At 32.5% G+C, this 22506-nt stretch overlaps 2 protein-coding genes across 3 annotated transcripts; one reads left to right on the forward strand and one right to left on the reverse strand.

Annotated features, from left to right (window-relative positions):
* Positions 1-10047: 10047 nt before the first annotated feature.
* On the forward strand, positions 10048-12869 carry LOC11422513 (protein MULTIPLE CHLOROPLAST DIVISION SITE 1). Its single transcript, XM_003603818.4, has 5 exons — positions 10048-10207; positions 10290-10466; positions 10555-10721; positions 11461-11848; positions 12474-12869. Exons 1-5 carry the CDS (start codon positions 10163-10165, stop codon positions 12681-12683), a joined length of 987 nt encoding a protein of 328 aa, XP_003603866.1. The 5' UTR covers positions 10048-10162; the 3' UTR covers positions 12684-12869.
* Positions 12870-15216: 2347 nt separating this feature from the next.
* Positions 15217-22008, reverse strand: LOC11415328 (monosaccharide-sensing protein 2). Of its 2 annotated transcripts, none has more exons than XM_024778455.2 (6): positions 21850-22008; positions 21419-21515; positions 19926-20486; positions 17477-18396; positions 16704-16891; positions 15217-15833 (listed from the first exon to the last, which is right to left on the reverse strand). In XM_024778455.2, exons 2-6 carry the CDS (start codon positions 21495-21497, stop codon positions 15389-15391), a joined length of 2193 nt encoding a protein of 730 aa, XP_024634223.1. In that variant the 5' UTR covers positions 21498-21515; positions 21850-22008; the 3' UTR covers positions 15217-15388. The 2 variants fall into 2 exon arrangements, with proteins under 2 accessions (XP_024634223.1, XP_003603868.1); XM_003603820.4 differs by lacking the exon at positions 21850-22008 and adding an exon at positions 21621-21686 and having other exon boundaries at positions 15248-15833.
* Positions 22009-22506: the final 498 nt, after the last annotated feature.

Genomic DNA, 22506 nt, shown 5'->3' on the forward strand with positions numbered 1-22506 from the left:
TCGGAAACCGGTGCGAAAGCCAAAAAGAAAAAAAAAAATCAATCAACCCTTTTTTTTAATTCAAAAATTATATTTGTACAACCGTTATCGTATAAATTTTGAACAATTTTTTTTTCTCATACTCACGTTGTGTTTTTTTTTTCTTCTTTCTATCTCTATTGTTTTTTATCAACAAAGAGAGAACAAAAAAATTGACCTAAATTATCATAAAATAGATGTACAAATATTTCTTCTCTTTTTAATATGTCGCATCGGTCGTTGAATTTGCGGCCTTGTCTCCGTTTGACGGACAATGTTTAGGATTTGCAGACAGTAGGTATTATCCGGGCTTTTGGCAGGTGGTATGTATCTTGTTTGGCTTTGAAATTTTATGGTTTGCTATCAGTAAAGTTGCATATAGTTGGTTATGAAGCTGCTGGTTTTTGCTTCAATGGATCATCCGTTTATGGTTAAATAACATAGGTATTCGGCAGCAACACTGAAAGTATAGTAAGTGTGATTTTTCTCTTTTATTTGAGTTTGAACCGAAACTCCAACTCCAATTATCCGTTAATTACTCAAACAAGCTAAGTTCCCCAACTCGTGTGTGTTGTCTACAAAAAATTGTTGGATCCCTTCTCTTAAAAAAATTTAATGAATGGTTAATTATTAGATTTTTTTTTTCTTCTTTGCCACAACTTGAACTCTCTTAATTCAAACCAATTAAACTATCCGTCCCTTCTCTGATTGGAGTATTAAACAAGTGAAATTGGGCAATGAAGTAGTTTGATCATAGTTAAGTAGTTAGTAGGAGGTAGTAGCTTGTTATTCGTTGAATGATTGGGATACTTTGTAGTGAGAGAATCGAGAATCTTCGGAATGTGCGAGGTGGTGGAAGTGTCCTATTAGAAGAATTAGAATAAGATCATAGATTAGTGATAGTATTACGGTGGAAATTGGGTGGAGGAGGGTGGACCGTTGCTGCTGGAAAAGGTGGGATAACCTGGACCTATCAAATTTATGTTACTGTTATCGTGCCGTCTAAAGTAAAGCATATATATTGGTATTGATTTGATGACAGTCATAAAATATATTAATGGATTATTATTTAATATTTTAAAACCAACAAAATAAACACGTACTTATTAAGTAATTTTTTTTTTTTTGACAAAAATAAACGATATTCATTCAAATTGATAAAGTACATTGATACAATACAAATTCAAATTCGCTAAAAATAAAAAGGATGAATCTGTGAACAAACTCACAACAACCATGTTAACAGCATGAAACGGCAAAGTACCATATGTCTACAAATATGACTAATATGACTATATTCATGTCTCCGGAATACTCGTGTCTTTGAATCTGCAACGTTGACAACGCCAAAGTCATTGTCATTGATCGGATATGCACTTGCTCAAATCTAATCTTTCAACCTGAATCAAATACACCGCACTAAGACGGGAAATCAAAAACACACCGCACAAACACGGGAAATCAAAACAAACAAAGTCGTTCATCGACGACGAAATCACAAAAACAAACGAAAGAAAACAGAAAATATGTGAAATCACTTATTCAATTAGGATAGAAGGAAAAACAATTCGGATGTGTGATTTTTTGATCAAATTTAACCTTAAATCACCCCTGCGAAAAGAAGAATAAGAAGAAAAGAGTGACGTCTAGAGTTTGAGAAGTAGAGAAGAGAGAAGAGAGAAAGGTACTTTTATCACTTTTGTTTCTATGGAAGCCAAATTAATTATTAGTGCTACAGTCTGTTCGAATAAAGTTTTTAAGAACTATCGTAGAAAAACAACATTTAAAAAATATGTGATTTTTTGTTACAGTATTTTAATATTGGGTTAAATATGTTTTTGGTTCCTATAAATATGTCAACTTTTCATTTTAGTCCCTCTAAAATTTTCCTTCAACTTTTAGTCCCTATAAAATTTTCAATCACTACTTTTGGTCCCTATTTTTAATTTAATTTTTGTATTTTGTAATGAAATTGTGCATAAATGTGTCAAATATTCTAAAAAAAAAATTCCTAAAAAAAATTAGATTTTTTTAACAAAACACAAATTAAATATGAATTTTTAACCATAAACAATATAAAAATTCATATTAAATTCATGTTTTGTTAAAAAATTCTTAATTTTTTTTGGAGTCATTCTTATAATATTTTGAATTTTTCTGAAAAATTTTATTAAATAATATGAATTCTACATATGAGTTTACTTTAAAAGAGGGACCAAAAGTGAAGATTGAAAACTTTATAGGGACTAAAAGTTGAAGGAAAATTTTAGAAGGACTAAAACGAAAAGTTGACATATTTATAGGAACCAAAAACATATTTAACCCTTCAATATTTTAAGTTTGTAAATAAGTAAATATACTTGCATAAATTAGCAGTGGTGTCTTACTGATTTTTTTATTTATTTATGTACTTAAAAACGGTTTGATTTTATTTTATGGGAAAAAAATCCAATTCCTAGATAATAAGATGTCCATCACCTGACTTATGCTACTCTCTTTTCTCTTTCTCTCTTGTGAACCGTCATTAAAACCATAGTTTCTTCTCATTCATCCACTAAAGAGAGGTGATTTCTCTTTCCTTTTCATTGAAATAATTAAGTGATTTTCACATCTATTTCGTTTTTTATTTTGTGATTTCGTCGTCTTCGTGCGACGTTGGTTTGTTCGACGTCTTTGTGCGATGTTGTTTGTTTTTCTTGTTTCTATCAGGTATTTGATCGGTTCAGATTGTGAGATCAGCTTCGATTCAGTGCAAATCCAATCAATGACTTTGGCGACATCCATGTTGCAGATCCGGAGACATGATTATTACGAAGATTTAAATATAGTCATATGTGTAGGCATTTGTATTTTGTCGTTTTATACTATTAACATAGATGTTGTGAGCCTGTTTACAGATTCATCCTATTTGTTTTTAGCGAATTTGCACTCTATCAATTTGAATGAATGAATATCATTTATTTTGTAAAAAAAAATAAAAAATGTCCATTCTCTTAGAAACTGCTTTTGTAATGATGAATGAGCTAGATATAAAAACCTAATAAAGTCATGTAAATGTAGCTCAGTTGGCAGCTACCAAGGACAATATGTGCAGGGGTCGGGGTTCGAACCTCGGATTTTCCACTTCTCCACGCATAATGTGTGTGAATCTAACCACTAGACTACTTAATCAAAAAAAACCTAATAAATTTTCTTTAAATAAATTTAAGTTGAATTAATTCTATCAGTATAAAATTTCATGTTTAAACGTGTAAATAATTTTACTTTATACTCCCTCCGTCCCAAATTGTATGACGTTTTGGGCATTTCACACATATTAAGAAATGTAATTAATATTATGTGGGAAAGAGATATTATGAGTTGTTTTACAAAATTGTTCTCAATAAATGATATGAGAAAGATAAATGAAGTAATTGAAAGAATAGAGGGTGATAAATAATTAAGGATATAATAGGAAAAGTAACATTTATTTTTCATCGGTATTGTAAAACGACATACAATTTCGGACAAATATTTTTTCTAAAGTGACATACAATCTGGGACGGAGGGAGTAGTTTTTTTTTTTATTGCACTTTATAGTTAGAAAGTCTATAAATGAAAACAAACAAACAATGTCACAACTGCGTCCCTATTTCATTCATGCTTTAACATTGTGTCCCTAAATTTGATAACGTGTCTATTTATATTTTTGGTAAATGTTAACTTGTGCTCTTAAGGCACAAGATTAAAAATCAAATATAAAAATAATATATTGAAATGCGTGCATTAAATTTTTGAATTTCTTAACATGTGCCTTAAGGGATAAGTTAACACTACTCTATATTTTTATATCGTACACAACATTATAGCTCTTTGAATTGTATGCATAGACTTTTCATACATTTTTATTGTATATCGTATCACATCTTGAAACATTATTCTTCATTTCATTCATTGCTAATGCATACTATTAATGAAACTCAAATAAACATTAGTTTTTTCGTTGGCATGTATGCATGAGCCATAGAATCTTCAACCTTCTTATTGTGTGGATGGGATTCTCAAATATCATCATGGTCATGTGCATGGTGGTGGATTTTGAATATGGACACGGCACTTTGACATATATGAGTCAAACAAAGATTTTAATTTGAAGGTTAATAGGACAATGTACTGAATATAGAAGACAACATGAGCGGCTAATGATAGAAGCAAAAGTCAATCTCTAAAACCGAATATTCTGAGATGAAGTGGTTGTATTGTAGTATTTGAGTGCTACTACTACCTTCACCACCAAATCAAATGACCAAACACACTAACTATCATTGTCGGTTTGACTTTTTAATGAAATCAAAATAAAATTTAGACACGCAATAATACAAGTAGTGCCTTTGTTTGTTTATGATTTCTATTTAGGAGGTTTGGTTAATTTGTTTATGATACTTTCCAAAGCTACTTACAAGGCAGGAGGACACTTGTAAGAAATGTTTAGTTCCACATCTTAATTACTAAATGCGAAAACAAGCATGCTTGTCACGTGTGATTGCATTACAATAACCTAGTTTTCACACTCATAGTAGTTTCATTCAGGTCAGATAATTTTGGCTGTACTTTTTAGGAAATGTTCAACTAATTGGTGGTACTAAAGAATTCTCCATTAAGAAAATGTGGTATACCATATATGGCAAGCGGTGGGTGTAAATTAATACTCGAAGCAATCAAATTGAAGTTGTCCATATCAAAATCTAGTGATAGTAACGAGAAGTTGATAACATACTTAAACTGAATAATTAGAGAATTAGGGCGAATATATATAGTGATGTTACTAGTATTCTAAACAAGATCATTGAAATTAATAAGTTGCTTGACTTTGGCGTAAAGTGATTCCGTCTAAAGATTTATTTCTTGTCTTTACCTAACAGGAGAGTGGACACGATTTCGAATTCTATTAATGATAACCACTCAGTCACATTTTGTTACTTTTTTTGTGTTTAGTTTATTATCATTATTTTATTTTAATCATAATCACCCATGTGTTCCTTAATTCCTTTTTATCTTAGTGTCTATAAGATATATAAAAGTATACGGCCTCTAATAGAAAACTATACACTTTTAAAAGAAAAAGGAGAAAACAATTCAACCCACTACCACAATGAGCATCGTGTACCATATTCATATGGTAATGGTAAGTGCTTCATGTTACAATGAAGGCTGTCTCTTTTGGGAGGCAAAAGGGTATGTCTGTCTCAATAAAAAAAAAAAGGGAGATTTTAATGTCTAGGTAAAATAAAACGTAAAATAAATATTAGTAGTATAAAATTTAGATTATAAAAAAATTTCTTATATGGCAGTTATATATAAAAACAAAAAATTAATTAACATTTTTGGTACAGTATTTGTTATATATTATTATATTTTAATTTATTTGTTTTATTTTTATGCCTATTACATTGATTTGTAATTTATATATACAATCTAATATTTATTAAAATTATTTTAAATATTTTTTGAGAGGAATTTTAAATATTTTTCTAGAGTTTAGTTTTATAAATATTTTATTATGTTAGATGGATCATCAAGATAAAAAAATTGTTATCGATATAAATGATTTTGCTGAGACGTATTTGGAAGTCTAAAGGATATATTGAATATGATATGTCTTTCCAATACCTAGTATCTATGAAATTCCTTGGAATCATTTGCAAGCACACTTTCAAAAACCAATGAGTTCCAATATGGATTGAACTAGTAATGAATAGCAAAGCATACATGGTTGTTTGTTTTTAATTCGTGTCAAAAATTTTGGTGAAAAAATGGGTCTTCTCTTTTACAAGATGCAAACTTCATTCATGTGAGCTTAACTCAGTTGGTAAGCACGATGCATAATATATTTAAGATCCGGGGTTCAAACCTCGGCCACCACAAAAAAAAAGATGCAAACTTCATCCAATAATGAAAACCAAGGTCAATACAACGTCCACATTTTAAGTCTAGCATAAATAAAATGACTACAAACCTTAAGTCAGTCGAACAACATCAACAAAATCATAAATTAGAACAACAAGAACATGTTGTAGTTGGAATCAATCGAATCTAGAATAAATCTTAACAGAACTCGAGCAAGTTACATGGTTTCAAAAATGGGTCTTGTTGGGGGAATGCAACAATGTCAAATATCTTCAGCAAAAACTTTGCCACCTATTGAGGACTTATCCTGCTTGAGGTAATTAATTTATGTAGTTACGTGCAGAGGATATCCGAGTCAAAATCAAACAATATGACGCATTTTAATCTCACGCTCTTCCTCTCCCATTGTCTTCCTCCTCCCTTTTTATCTTTTCCATTTCATGGTTTTTTGAAGCAACATTATCCCCTTTTCCTAGTCTCTCTCTCTCTCTCTCTCTCTCTCTCTCTCTCTCTCTCAATGCCAGTAAGTGTGCGCGCGCGTGCGCATGTATACTTCGAGCAGGGCACTCAAAATCTCAGAGAAGTACATGTCTAACGACATTGACTAGCATTCTAATAATTATCAAGGAAGATACATTATCTATGCTAAAGTCAACATCTATGACATGTATGTACCATTAATGCGAGCAAAATTAGTGTTCTCTTGTACTGCAAACACCATTATCGTTGGACATAAGAACTCTCATGAAGGACTAGAAATGCCACAAACAGCCACATTACATGACTAACGACATTGACTAGCATTCAAATAATTATCAAGGAAGATACATTATATATGCTAAAGTCGACATCTATGACATGTATATAACCATTAGTGCGAGCAAAATTAGTGTTCTCTTGTATGGTAATGGCCCTGCAATTACCATTGTCGCTAGACATATTATTAACTCTCGCGAAGGACTCAGAATGCCGCAAACAACCACATTTGAAAACTTGATCATCAACTAAGTAGAGAAGAGAAACTTATAATATTAATTATATTAGTTGAGAAGAGAGAGTTAGAGAAATAAAAAATTATTTTATTTACCTAAATTAATCTGACATGTTTATTATATTGTATTTCATTATTACATTGGAAGAGTTCTCATGTTAATTATATCAGTTTAGAAGAGTGAATCAAAAGAAAAGTCAATAGAGTTTCTCTGTTTAAATAATTGCATTTAAAAATTCAATGAAAATTTTGGGTGACTATTATTTGCATAGTGAATGATATATATATATATATATATATATATATATATATATATTAGAAGGTGTGTTTTAGCAACATTCACCTTAAGGTGTATTTAACAACTTTTTAGTTATATTTTTGTTAAAACACACCTTAATAAAAACTAGTAGGTGTATCCTAGCCAGGGCCGTCTTAACAAATTCATAGGTCCGGTTTTAATTTTATAAGGGATGCAAAAAAAAAATAAAATCTGGGCTCAAAAAAATAAATAAGTTATTTAAAAAATAAATAAAAATCACACTTTGGTGGGTCACACATGACCTCACACTCAACAAAAAATGACCACGCCACTAAAGCAAGCTATACAGATTGAATAAATTCGCTTTTAATAGATATATAATCATTATTTTCGTGTCTTACATATAAAAAAAAATAAAAAAATTGGGCCCCAAAACATTGGAGACCCGGTGTCGTCGCCTAACCTCGATGGGCTTTGGGACGGCCCTGATCCTAGCAAACCCATATATATATATATGTATGTAATCTTTAACGAGTTAATTAACCTTACGTGAATTAGTTCTTTGATATATTGATAAAAATATGCATTCCACCATCCTTGATAAACATTTTCATTGCCAAGTCAATTGCATTTGACCTGGTCCTGAATGTGAGCAAGAAGTAGCACACAGTATATATGGGTGATCCATCAACATTCTTTAATTGTGCATAAATTAAGGCCATCAATTCAATCACGGCTATGAGATATTAAAAATCATCGATTTCATATTTGGTGTGTCAACTACCTTGATCTACAACTCTATGATCGTAGTGAGGAATCACAATCCAAAAAGAGAGAATGTTACGTTGTGGTAGAAATGGCATATACAAGAACATTTCCGCTAATAGAATAGTTTTTCAAAATTGCTCCATCATGTCAAATATGTTGAGCTCTTTCCCTTATGTGTTAACGGTGAAGACTTACTTGGCAAGGCAATGGAAGGCATTTTCAAGGTCATTCTTCATTAATGATAATTTTGGTAATTTTATTCAACAATAGGGGTGTGTGATTCCGAACTCGAGAATACCAAGCACTGAAAACTCTTACATTGCTGAGTTTGTTAACACTAGAGCTAGTGTTAATGCTACAACAATGGTCAAATGAAAAAAAAAAAAAAAAAGTCTTATCATCAAGGATGAGGATCTTGGATTCACTATTGAGTCGTGGATACTGGGACTTCGCTACCTTCCAGTCAAATTTCTTACTATCCTGGTTTTGAGGGTTTAAAATAATTCATATTTATGCATATGTTACTTTTATGTTTTCAATTTCAAATATTTTCATTTATATTTTCATTATTACCATACTATATATAGTTTTTTAGAAGAGTGATGATACATGTACCACCCCATGTGGCAATACATTCTTTACACCCACATAAAATTCTGACATGTGGCAACCTGGACCCCACACAAATAGAAGATAAAGTGTGGTTGTGAGATGAACTTACAAAAATATCTCTAATACATAGGGTGTACAATGGGGTGTAGGAATAAAGGGTGTTCATGTAACATTTTCCTTTTTAGAATGTGTTATGTTAGATTTTTTTTATTATTATTAATAGTGTAAAAAATTATTTTGCACCCAAGAGTTTTTTATGTCCAATAACCTAGCAGTTAAAAATTCATCTCATAGAAATTTTTTTAAGAAATATGAGGTTCCAACCTGATTTCTGTGTATCATCATTGTCTTTAGAGGTGTAAGTGGTTCTGACAAAACCGATGATATCAAAAATCCGAACCGAACCAAACCAAATCGAAAAAGTATTCGACCTTGTTTGATTCAGTTCAAAACCGAACCGAACCGAACCAACCCAAACCGATAATGTTTGGTTCGGTTCTCAATTTTTAATTTTGAGATCCAAAGAACCGACGAACCAAACCGATGCTAACTTCACTCCCCATTTTATTAATATCATCGCTCCTCACAAAACATCTATGCTTAAGCTCAAAATTAAAGTCCAACATAAAATACTCCTTATTAATACATTCACTTTCTCTCGTCATCATCTCATCTCATCAGTCACACTATATTTCGTTTCTACTGAAAAAGAACATTATCTGCAAGTCACATCTAACCCATTGTTCCTCACCGCCGTTGGGATCATCCATCTCTTGTTGGTTTTTTTTCATGTTAGTTACACAAAGTAGTTTGAAAAATAAAGAACACTGAAAACAAAGTTCAATGAAATATTTGAGTATGTATTTTGTGAAAATTTGTGAAAAACAGATAATACGGAAAACAAAGTTCAATATAACCCAAATTTGTGAAAATATTAATTTTTTAATTGTATTTTCAAACAAATCGATCGAACCAATCTAAACCGATCTAAATCGACTAGTTTGATTTGGTTTCTTTTTTGAAAATCAGTAAAAACCAAACCAATCCAAACTAATGAAGATTTCATTGGTTTGAACATTTTTTTTTACCAAAAATCGATCCAAACTGAATCGCCACACCCCTAAAATTGTCCTTAACAGTTATGTTCAATTACTTAAATTAAACTCATAAAAGTTTACAGACTTAAATAAAATAAAATAAAGGCTAAATTGCATTTTTATCCCTTAACTATTTAAATAGTATCGCTTTGGTCCATTGATTAAAATTTGATTTATTTTGGTCCCTTAACTTCTTTCCATTACACATTTTTGTTAGTTTTAATTCAAAAACGTTAGGTTTTCTTCATCTTCTTCTCCTCTTTTTCATCTTCATATCATCTTCATCAACCTTCAACAACAAGAATCCCTGAAAAATTTCAGAAGAAAATGAAAAAAAAAAAAAAAAAATTTTTAAATTAAAACTAACAAAAAGACCAAGATGTCTAAGGGAAAGAAGTTAAAACAACAAGATAGATCGAATTTTAGCTAAGGGATGTACTATCAAATAAAAAGTGTTCGGAAGAGGGAGCAATGGAAGGGAAACGAATGGATTGAGTTGTGATCAAATCGCAATATCAAACAAAGCAAATCATGGCGTCAATTTGGACACTTCACTTTCACTCGCTTTCTGTTCGCGTAAGTATCTATCTTCAATTAGGTTTCAATTTTACACAATCATTCTTAATTTTGAACTCTCAAACTTCTTTCAAAAATGTAGCCTTCTTGCCCCTTTTTCATCGATAGCAATAGTAGCACCAGAAGAAGAAGAAGACATCGCTTCCTTATCACAAATGGAATTTCAACCCAACAATTCAAACAACAATGCATCACTTCCATTTCCAAATTTCATCATCAACTTCTTACTTCTATTTCCATCCCAATGCCGCAATTTTTGGTAGGGTTTCATTTCACACTTTAATTTTCTTAATTTCTTATTTTAATTCAGATTAGGGTTTTTATGGTATTTGATATGTATTTTCTAGACGAATCGAAACATTGGGATCAATTTACCGATTTGGGTCTGCGTTGCGGTTGTGATTTTGGTTGCTTCTTTGAGGGCTCTTTCCAAATTTTCCAGGAAAAAAGAACGTCCTGGTTCCGTAGCTGATCTTGTTAGACGCGGTCAATTGAGATCGGATAGAAGAGGCATGTATGTATGATTTTATTTGTTATCTATTATCTTATCTATCTTCCCAATGCCTAGATAATTGCATGTTTAGATTGGCGATTAGTGCTATGTGTGGATTTAGCAAAAGCCACACTTTAGAGCTCGAACAAAATTATGAATGCCACCGTGATTTTGCCAAACTAACCTATAATCCAAATATTTAGTTAGTGCTGTTTGAGTCGTCACTCGTCAGGCTAACGTGACCCACTTTTACCCAATTCACCTGGTGCATGTTGGGATTCACTCTTTAAAAGGCAAAACTGAGATTTTTTAAAAGGAAAAACTGATTTTTGGTGCTTAAAATTTTAGATGCTTATAATTCGTCTTGATGAATTTTCAAATAGAATTCCTTTTGCCTTAGATTTGGATTATAAAATTGTAGTTGAGATTTTGAACTTTTGTCTTCAAACGTGTTTTTTTGAAGAAGTTTTGTCTTCAAACGTGATTTTTAGCGTCAGATTTATTGTTCAACTCACTCTTACGTAAGTATATTTAAATATAAATTACTTCACATTCAACTCATTTTTAACAAAAATCAATCTATTCAAATTATTTTTCCCACTACAGAATCAAACACAACATTAAACTTTCTTTTACCAAAGAAATATACATGAATTTAGAATGATAATAATATATATTAGGTAGCGAGTTTGCCTTTTGAGTTTTAGCTTCCTGTTATTACATCGTTGTCTTTCTACATCATTGTGTGCAAGTTTTTCAGATCAAGGAATCTCAAATATGAAGATCCGTTCGATAATCCCTTGGTCAAGGTTAGCAAAAGCAAGTCAAGTGTAGAGATGTGTGGAAAGGTTTACCGGTTAGCGCCTGTCACACTTACTCAAGAGGAACAAGCGGTTCACCAGAGAAGGAGATCGCGTGCGTATCAGTGGAAGCGTCCCACAGTTTTCCTTAAGGAAGGAGAATCAGTTCCTCCAGATGTTGATCCCGATACAATCAGGTGGATTCCTGCGAATCATCCCTTTGCAACCACCTCTACAGATATCGGTGAGGACTTTGCACACAAAAATGTTAGTCAAAAGCATGGAGTTCCTTTCCGTATTCAAGCTGAGCATGAGGCCCTGCAGAGAAAGCTTGAAGCCCTACAAAATGTAAGTCTTAGCAGAATAAGGAATTTCAACAGTCCTATGTTTGATACGGTTTTAGAAGTTGTTGTGCAAATGCCATGTCTTTATCCTAGTTGCTAAGGATTTGGGGGTTTGGCTTTTGGCTTTCAAGCTGACACTCACTGAGTTATTGTTTTCAAAATTCAACACTGATTCAACTTGTACGAAACAAAATACAAAACATTAGACACAACATAGACACACACATCAAAACAAGTGATGTCTAAAAGATATAGGACATTGAGACACTTGTGGAGACTTATCTTGACATTTTTGGAAGTTATTTAAAACAAAATGCTTTTTTTCTTTCTAAAAGTCTTGTATTCTTCAAGTGTCAAGTCATATTTGAGTAATAGCAGTGTCCAAGTAATGTCTGAATAAAAAAAAATTAATGGACCCCTAATGAAGAGTGTATGATACATTTTGCTATCAGAAACATGTCCAACACTCTTACACCTGTGCTTCATAGATTTTTACCCTCTTTTTTTTTTATTGGCAGAAGGTTTTTACCCTCTTACTATATCATAAATCCAATTTAAATTTAATCAAGAATATCAAGAAATTGGCTGACAACTTTTACCACTCACCTTTTGTATTATTTATTCTGCAGGAAGAGGAACTCAATAAAGTAGTGATAAATCCTATCAATGCTAAAGAATTTGAGAGACCATTCAACTCCCATGGCAGATTAAATGATCATGCAGAGAAGACCTCTTTAAACAATCAGGTGAAAGATCCCCTCTCCTCAAAATTAGACAGCAGTCCGAATAACTTTGGAAGTGCATCATCATCTGGAGAAGATCAGAATCTTAAACTTTAATTTTTCTTAGGCAGGCTATAAATCTCGGTATAAATATATATTTCAATTTGCTAAAAATTTTGTACTATTATCGGTGAGCATTGGAACTGTCTATTTGTATAGCTGAGGACTGTAAATATAATTGTATTGCTGCTGCTTTGCTAGTAACGCTGTTACCTAGATTTCATTAGGAGTTTCCCACTTCGAGCTCTGAGGCCAATTTATTCCAAATGCAATCTCCATGAAACACCTTCCCCCACCCCCACCCACTCGCAAAGTGAAAAACACCAATTTCACCGTTAACGGGCAAACACCCAAAAAAAAAATAAAAAAAAATCGCAGATGTACAAGAGGTATCCATATGTAAGTAAGATCCGTTCGCTAGGAAATTAAGTTCATTTTTAAAGAATCACCTAATATATTAAATTACTGTGATTAACTTTTAAACAACGGCCAATTGGACATCAAAATAGACACTGTAGTGTTTATCTCTTTATTTTTTATTTATATCTTAATTTTCTACAAATATTTTAAAAATACAAATAAAAAACAGGCGACTACTACTACTGTTTTTGATATCACAATTTTGATGTATATAAATCATTTTCTAATAATGTGATCAAAGGTGTACCCTCAATGTTTTATGCAAAAACGATGTTAGCTTGATTGCTTGACTTTGACATGACCCTTTACTTTATAAATAAATAAAAAAAAAAAAAAAAAAAACCAATAAGATATCTACCACTTTCCGGAAAAGAGTCACTAGGAATTCAATTTGAAATGATAAAATACATGCCTTCCCATTTTTGGCTTTTAGAAGCTTCGGTGGTTGCAGTCGGTAAATGTAACAATATTTTGTAACAACTTTTATTGGAGAAAGAGTAAAAACACAATGAGAGACCATTGCTAAGCTATTATTATGGAAAGGTGTTTTATGTGGTCTACTGATTGCTTAAAATTCATTCAAAATTTCAATGATGATTGACGCCGTTACTTTAAATAGAAACTTATAATCATGTAAGTTTTTATAATTGATACGGTAACTTGATGATATTTATTCAACCAAAACAAAAGAAAATGAATATAAATCAATTGTGAACATTGATATTAGTTTTTCTTATTTTTTTTTAATCGAATTGACATCAATTTGGTCATTATATTTTTTTTTTTTATCGAATTGACATCTAATTGGTCAATGTATCAATCATGAGTACAAGTAATATTACAAACTTAGAATCATCTAAGTTCTTATAATTGATAGTAATTTTTCTTATTGAACTGCCAATTACAATACAAGTACTACTCCAAACTTTTGCTTGTCGCTATCACATGAGAAGTTTCCTAGAAGCCGGCCATTCAAAATTACTACAAATTAGGTATGTGAATACCTAAAACTTGGGAGGCTTGGATAAATAATTATTATAAGTGGAAGTAAAGTTGCACTTTCTTGACACGGAATTATTATTATCCTGTAAGGGTTAGGGTAAGCAAGCAGACAAGAATTAGTGTAAAGAAGTGGTTATCATCCCTTTGATACGCAAAGACGTTTATAAGAAAATCAAAAAGTTGACCAAAAAGAAAAGGAAATCAAAAGTAATGGAAAAACTAAACATAGAATTAGAGGAAGTAGCCGCCAGCCACCATTTTCTTTTGAAAAGGTATGCCGCCTCTGGGCAGTGTGACTGGCTAGTTCCCAGTGGCCACTAAACAATACTAATGCGTATTATTTATTTATATCAGAGGCCACATAACACTTGAACCCAACAATACTTTGTGTTTGATTCTGATAACGAAAGAAAGTCAAATATAACTCAGATTTTACCAGTAATGTCAACAATTTAATCCTTTGAATTCAAAAAGAAGGACTTTATCCACCCTCACATTTCTAAATAACCACACGTATTATTGCTCTGAAAGTATACTACATTTGCCCGAAAGTACATGTCTATACAGCAAAAAAAACTACAATTATCTGGAATATTCGGTGACTTGGTTTGTTATAGATTTAAAAAAAAAAATGATTTTTCCATTGTATTTTTAAAAATGTTTTTGTTTTTGGAAATTTACCTAAAAATAGTAGAAGTTATTAAAAGATAATTTGACATTCACTAACTTAATATTCATTGTAAGAGATTTTAAATAATAAAAATCACATTTTTTTCAAATAGATATCTCTCATAAATGATTTTTGAGAAACTATTGGAAATAGCTTCTTATTTTAGAGATTTTGAAATTTCATTATCCAAAGAGAGTAAACAAAATGATGAAGTACTTGGAATGACATTTTAAGAAAAGCTAATCAAACAAATTTTTCATCTGAATTTTTTTTTAAATTGTAGCAAATTTTTTTTTTTTTTTAAGGAAGCAAAAATCATTTTTTAGAAAAAGGCTTTAGACATATAACAAACTATCGGCCCAAAATTCTCCTTGCCACATCAATGAAAAAGAAATGAGGAAAACTCATTTCTGGGATTTTGAAGTCTTGTACTATACGTCACTCCTACTCAACGTCAAACTAGGAAAACTCATGCATCAAAGGCTTTAGACATGCACATTCAGTCGAAAATCCAGAAGGATGTTTCCAATTTTGATATTCAAAATTTTATATGAAAGAATAATATTTCAGCTAGAAGATATCCTCCTTAAGATAACCTTATGACAAGCAAAATCTATAAATGGTTGCTTTGGCAACTAAAGTCACACAGGTATATAACAATTTCTGTCTGTCACTCGTTCTTGGCAGCTGCAGACTGCTTTGAACCAACAGAGAAGAATTCAGTGATGACTTCAAGGGGCATGCCTTTTGTTTCTGGAACCTTCAGATACACAAATACCCAGGAAATGCAGCACACAATAGCATAAACTCCGAAGACACCGGCCAGTCCTAAAGAGCTGAGCATCACAGGAAGCGAGTAGGTGACAATGATGTCTCCAATCCAGAACACTAATGCACAGATAGCAATGCAGAGCCCACGCACTCTAGTAGGAAATATCTCCGAGCAAAGGATGTTTGGAATTGGTCCATAACCCATGACAAAGAAGCAAAAATAAACCACAACGCATACAGTTGAGATTGCTGCATGGACAACGCTGCCAAAATCTATTACGCTTCCAAGGACCAATATAACGAGTGACACTATCAGCACCGGAATTGTGACAAGTAGTAACTGCCTGCAAATGACACAGATTGAGTTAGCGTTTTACAAATGTGTTTCTAAATTACATTATTTTTGTAAAATTGATTTGGTTAAAATTAAGCTTGATGTACTGACAAGTGTATCAATAGATGGCTTTGCCCAGCATACAAGAATTCTACCATTCAGTTATGAAAAAGATTATGATAACATATTAGCATAACACCCAATAGGATGTGTTGCATACCTCTAGGATATCAATGAAGATTCTATTTCATATTAATGAGGTATCAATCGTGGGAATATTTATAATAATAAACCATCAATTTAATTCATCAACTATGATAGTCCCTAAACTATATATATATATATATATATATATATATATATATATATATATATATATATATATATATATATATATATATATATAGGGTTTTGCTAGAAGCCACCCATGAAGGTGTCTTTTAGCAACCCACACCTCAAGGTGTGATTTCCACTTTTTAGTTATAACTTTGTTAAAAGACACCTTCATAAAAATTAGTTGGTGTCTTTTAGGAAATGCTCATAGAATAACTTGCTAAAATACACCTTCATAAAATGCGTCTTCTAGCAAAACCCATATATATATAATATTTTAAAAAATTATATTAGTCCCTAAAATATATGAAAATCATATCAATTTAGTCCCTAACATCTTAATAGAAGGGACGAAATTGACGGATTTCAAATGTGTTAGAGACTACTTATTATATTTATACACTTTAGGGACTAAATTGGAGAGAGAGTGATAGTTTATACACTTGAATTGATGGTTTATTCTAAAGAAAGTTTTTTCCACTAAATGTTAGCAAAAGAAGATTTCGTCAAATATTTGATCTAAAAAACAAATAAATAGAGAACACACCTTCTGCCAGTGACATCCATAAGCCTCATGGCTAAGCCTATAGACGGAAGCATCAACAAGGTTGTGACAGCACTTATAAGAAAAGATGAAGACGTTGAGCTAAGGCCCAAATCTGCAAGAAGAACTGCAACACCCGCCTCTTCAAGGATTTGAGGAGTGTAATACAGAACTCCATTTATCCCCGAAAACTGCACAAACAGGGAGAATTAAGTGTTGGTCATCAATTAGAAGAAACATAACACTAAATTTACGCGGCAAACTGGAAAAGACACTGTGAATTAAGCTTGGAATATTATGGTTATACAAACTTCGCTAACATTGCGTACTGAAAGAAAAGAGCAAAGAAGAATTATGTATCACTTATCTTATTCTCCAGTCAAATTAAGTATGCTGTTTAAATTATTTCAGCTAATATTTTACTATATCTGAAAATTTTAACACGAGCATCATTATTAAATCTCTACATTTTCCTTGTAAATTACTTGGCAGCAGCAAGCACTACTACAAGATCAGTAATTGCCAATTCAAGTGCTATGATAAACACTAATAACAACACAATACTCTTCAAAGCAGAAGGTTATATGTAATTTAGAAAACCCATCCTCCTCCAACACCAAAAACAGAAAAAGGAAAGAAAAACACCAGAAAGTGAAGGTAAGCATGGTCAAAATAACAAAACGATGAATGCGAAGAATACCAGATCCCCCTCTTTCCACCATTATAATAAACAAGGCCAACGGAAAAGATAGTTACGAATAGTAATGACAAGTTACCTGCTGAAGAAGTTGTATTCCAATCCCAACAATTAAGGCATGCTTGACCCCTGGTTCAAGAAGAGCCTCCCAAATGGGACCTTTTGAAGCAGTCTTAGATGGGTGGATCATTGCAGGCCCAACTGGTTGTTCACCAATTAGCTCCTTGGAGTAAAGAGCTGGTTGGCTAACCAAGGCAGCTGCCTGGACAAAGTCACCTTCACCAGGAATTGATACCATGGATCCACGTCGAGATCCAGAAACCCCCACTCCTTCCTCATGCAGATAAATCCTTTTAAACTCCCCTTGCTTTTTCCCGTCCTCGCCTTTACCAGACCATTTCCATGCAAGCTGCCAACCACCTCCAATACCGGTACTACCAACTGGCTCACCTGACTCTTGCATGAGACTACTGTGGCGCCTCATGCTATTAAGCAAACTGCCATGGGAAGGAGGAGGTGGCAAGTCTTTCTCAAGGCTTGTTGTTTGACGTGAGATTAAAGGACTGTGCAAATCGTCATCGGTGTCCCCAGCAGCACCATCTGACACATAGTCCTCGCCTTCTCTTTGTAGGCTCTCTTCATCCCAATGTTCAGTTTTAATATGAGGCTCAGCTGTGCTGAACATGCTTCCAAAATTTGGAAACAAAGCGCTTCTCATGCTTCCTGTCTCAGGGAGCTTCTCATGAATGCTGCCAAATAAGGTCACAAGAGGATCCATGACAAGGCTTCCATGGCGTGACACAAGGCCAAGAGAACTTTGTCCAGTTACAGGTTTTGCTAACCAAGAGAGGCCTGCTTGAGATCCATATAATCGGATTTTGTCTTTGTCTGTTGTTTGTTCGTGACCATCACCCACCTCGTCAGCTGGGCCTATTATGTATTCTTCTATAGATGCATCCCCTCCAATTCCGAGACCTTCAACCAGCAATGCCATTTCGCCTGTATGAATTCATAAAATAATTTATCATAACAAATTATCAGTAAAAAGAAGAAAAGAGAACGTGTGAGGAAATGAACTACAGTTTAGAGCAAAAAAAATAAAATTAAAAAGGAACAATCCTAAAAGTAGGCAATCAATCTAAACCTTTATTAATATTCAGAGTTTCAGGGCATCTTTTGTTCTTGGAATAAAAGTTCACCTTTATTTTATTGTTAAAAAAATAAAAAATATTCAGAGTTTCAGGGGAAAAATCATCAACTTTACAATATAGAGTCATATCATGATAAGCTGGTATGATATAGTGTCAATAGCACAATACATATAACACCGGAAACATGTAAAACAAGTTCACTGTCTATTTTCAAATGAAATTACATTTTACAATCATGTGTTCTCTGTATGTAAAAAGTTAAAATTAGTGAATCATCAGTGATCACAAAAGACAAGATAAAACAATGAATGCAATTATTATGAAAATAATAGGGTGGCTCTCATGGTAGTACAGTAGTTGAATATAGAGAAATGCCAACAATGCAAGACCAACTATAGGTCAAACAATTAACAGAGGTTTAGAGGTAAACTGATTATATGGTGTTTTCTATTTCACATTTAGACTAAAACGGTGTTATTGTTTCCTTTGCTACAGTGTTATTAATAGCGGATCGTGGAAAATATCGGATCGCCAAAAATCTGCTATGAGAAATAGCGGATATCGTAGCTGGCAAATAGCGGAAGTCGTAAAGCAGTTGAAACAAAGAATTATACATAAAATAAAGCATGATGGCACAAATAAAAGCTGCATAAACAGAAATTAAAAACTTTCAGTAGTTCAAACAACTAATAAAGCAAGATGAAGTATGAAGTGAAGAGAGAAAGTGGATAGGCAAAAGAGTTTTAGTGACAAGAGGTTTTCACTTTACCTAGGTCTTGGTGTGTAGGGGTTATATACGACCCCATCTCATCACCGATTCAGCATTGTTTAATTGTTAATGTTATTAAAAAATATGCCATGCATAGCTCACATGATAGTTTTAATGTTCATTAGAGAGAAAGTGTTAAAAACAATAACTTCCGCTATGTAAGCAATAACCGCTATCACCGATATGCAGAAAGCCACCGCTATTGCAGTGGTAGCAAGATCACAATAGCGTATCAGATTTCGTCGTGACTGCTCCAAATCCTGATATGTAATAGCGGTATAGCAGCGATATACCGATTATTTAACAACACTGCTTTTCTATACAGCATCATGAGAGAAACACTATCCGTATGTTTATATTTGTAGGGCGAAAATAGGAAAAGCCATGATTACAGTGACCTGCAAACTAAGGATGGTTGGATGCAGATAAGTAACTATGCAAGGGTCATTTAGGTCCCCAAAAAGTCTGAAGGTGCTATAGTTTGATCAAAGTTCAATTAAGTGCATAATTTCAAATTAATAATTAAACATTTGTCTGAAATTAAATAAACACGAACCCAACATTACATAAGTAGACACTTTCTTATGGTTTAGATATGACAACAGTACCTGACACGTCATCTTGGCCGCGTAATCGTTGGAGAACCTTTTTAGCCTCCAGCATCTTTCCTTTACTCACAAGCCACCGAGGAGACTCGGGCAAGAAAAATACTGTCAATAGAAAATAGAAGAGCGAAGGAATTGAAAGAACCCCAAGCATTATTCTCCAGCTAGGTGATGGACTCAACGACATCACAAAAACCATACAATACGATAAAAACATGCCTCCGGAACCACTGAATTGGGGAAGTGTGTTTAAGGATCCCCTTATATCAGATGGGGCAGTCTCCGATATATAGACTGGAACAAGAGTTACAGCAAGACCAATACCAAATCCATCAAGCAGTCTTGCTAAGCACAACACATAGACATTCGGAGACCACAACATTACCAAACTGCCCAAGAAATATAGCACGGATGAGATTATCATCATTGGTCTTCGACCAAGCCAATCTGATATGGGACCAGAGCAAGTTGTGATGACAGTAGCTCCAATGAGGGACATGGCCACCACAAGTCCTTCCATAGTTGTTTGCAAAGCAAGGTCTTTCTTAATGTAAAGAATGGATCCTGCAAAAAAACATGAAGAATGAGTGTCCAATAACCAATTGATCTGATACGATGCCTGCCCAAAACAGTATGGTAGTTAACTTGAACAATACTAGGGACTTGTTTGGACAAGCAGCTTAATTAATCATTTATAGCATATACATTTATCATATATTTGATTTTGTATAAGATATATCTTTGATAAAAGATAAAATGAAGTCAAAATGTTTTCATATTATCTGCAAGTTGTTTTCTTAAACTGTCTAGAGAGGTTATGGAAATAAACTTCAATCAACTTATGAACACGTGGGGTGGGGGGTTGGATAGGTCAACTGATTTGAGCCAAGAGATTAAAGGAGTCGAGGAGTTGAAGGTTCAAGGTTCAAGTGTTGGTAAGGAGAAAACTAACATATTTACGTTCAGGGTTCAAGTCCTGTTAAGGAGAAAACTAACATAACAATTAACATACTAACATTTGCCATTTAAAAAAAAAAAAACTTATGAACACGTCACAATTTTATTTTTTTTGAAAAGGCAATTGTTAGTAATTAACCATTATGTTAGTATTTTTTCTCTTTCACCAGAGTTTGAACCGAGTCCTTCAATTTCTTTAACCCTTTTAGCTGAAACCAAACCAGTTGATAAACATGTCATAAGTTATTTTGATAAGCTTAGTCAAACAATCTCACAAGTGTTTATATGAGTAAATAAACTAAAATAAGTTGATCCAAACAGGTGATAGATCTGATTGAGTGGATACAATAGCCGCAAATTAAATCAATTAATCTTATGGACTTAAGATCAAGCATGAGTATCAAAATTCAAAATCATTTTACGAAAAGTTTTGCATCCATCCATCAGTAATCTAATATAATCAAGAAGAATAAACATTAAATTATGATAAATCAAGAAGAAGAAGAAGAAGAAGAAAAAAAGAGTATAATATAATATACCAGCAATGGTAGCATTATCCCATCCTTGAAGAAAATTGCCGATGGAAGCAGCAATAGCAACGAGAACCGCACCTTTCATGTTTTGTGTTTGTTACAGCTGCACGCAATAACACACAACAAATCTAATCTATTAGTATTAGTATTAGTATCACAATTCACAAAAGAAACGGTTTTATATACTCCAAGTAGTAGTCCAACTAACAGTGTATTGTGTGAGAAGGAAGAGAATAGTGAGTGGTGGTTGGGTGAGAGTGAGTGAGACTCGTGATGGAATATATGTATCTATCTATCTATCTATCTATGTACTTTAATTCATATTAATCATCATCATAGTAATAATAATAATAATAATAATAGAGAGAGAGAGGTCAAAATGAAATGAAAGATAGTTACTCATATTATTCATAAACAATGAAAATATAATTAATTACCTGAAAATATAGATAGATCGACTGAGTAGAGTGAAAGAAAAGGTTTGGTTTGGAGGAGGAGGAGACTGATGAGACCAACTCGAGACTTCTCTTCCTCGCTCACTCACTCGACTCAGCCGTAATTGTTTTCTGATATTCTAATCTTTTACGTTCTTTGTTCTATACTAAGCAACAAATACTCAGTCACCTTCACTTTTATTATTTTAAACCTTTTTTTATAAAATATCTTACTATTTATTAATAATTAATATTAATAATCATGATTGACTTCACTTCACAGTTTTTTTTTTAATTTGTTCAAAGAAGACAATCACTAATTTTAAGAGAAATTATATTTTACAATCATAATTTTTTCAACAACTCTCTAAAATATTTTTTTTGTCTATATTGATTCAAGTTTCATGTCAATTTCTACGTTTCTTTGTGTATTTTTTTTGTCTAGTTGGTTGATTTAAAAATTGTTGTTATAATGCTATTCTTTTAATGTTAAGAAAATGTTTTTTTTTAGGGATTGTTAAGAAAATGTTAATAAGTGTCTTTAAGATATTGTTTAAACAACTAAAAGTGATAATTTTTGCGTGAAAAGTAATGTAATTATTACTTTTACACTCGTTTGACTTATATTTTCAAGATAAAATTTTTTATAATAGGTTTCTT

This window comes from Medicago truncatula, chromosome 3 (genome assembly GCF_003473485.1).
Source record: "Medicago truncatula cultivar Jemalong A17 chromosome 3, MtrunA17r5.0-ANR, whole genome shotgun sequence".
In the NCBI taxonomy this organism is placed as follows: Eukaryota; Viridiplantae; Streptophyta; class Magnoliopsida; order Fabales; family Fabaceae; genus Medicago; species Medicago truncatula.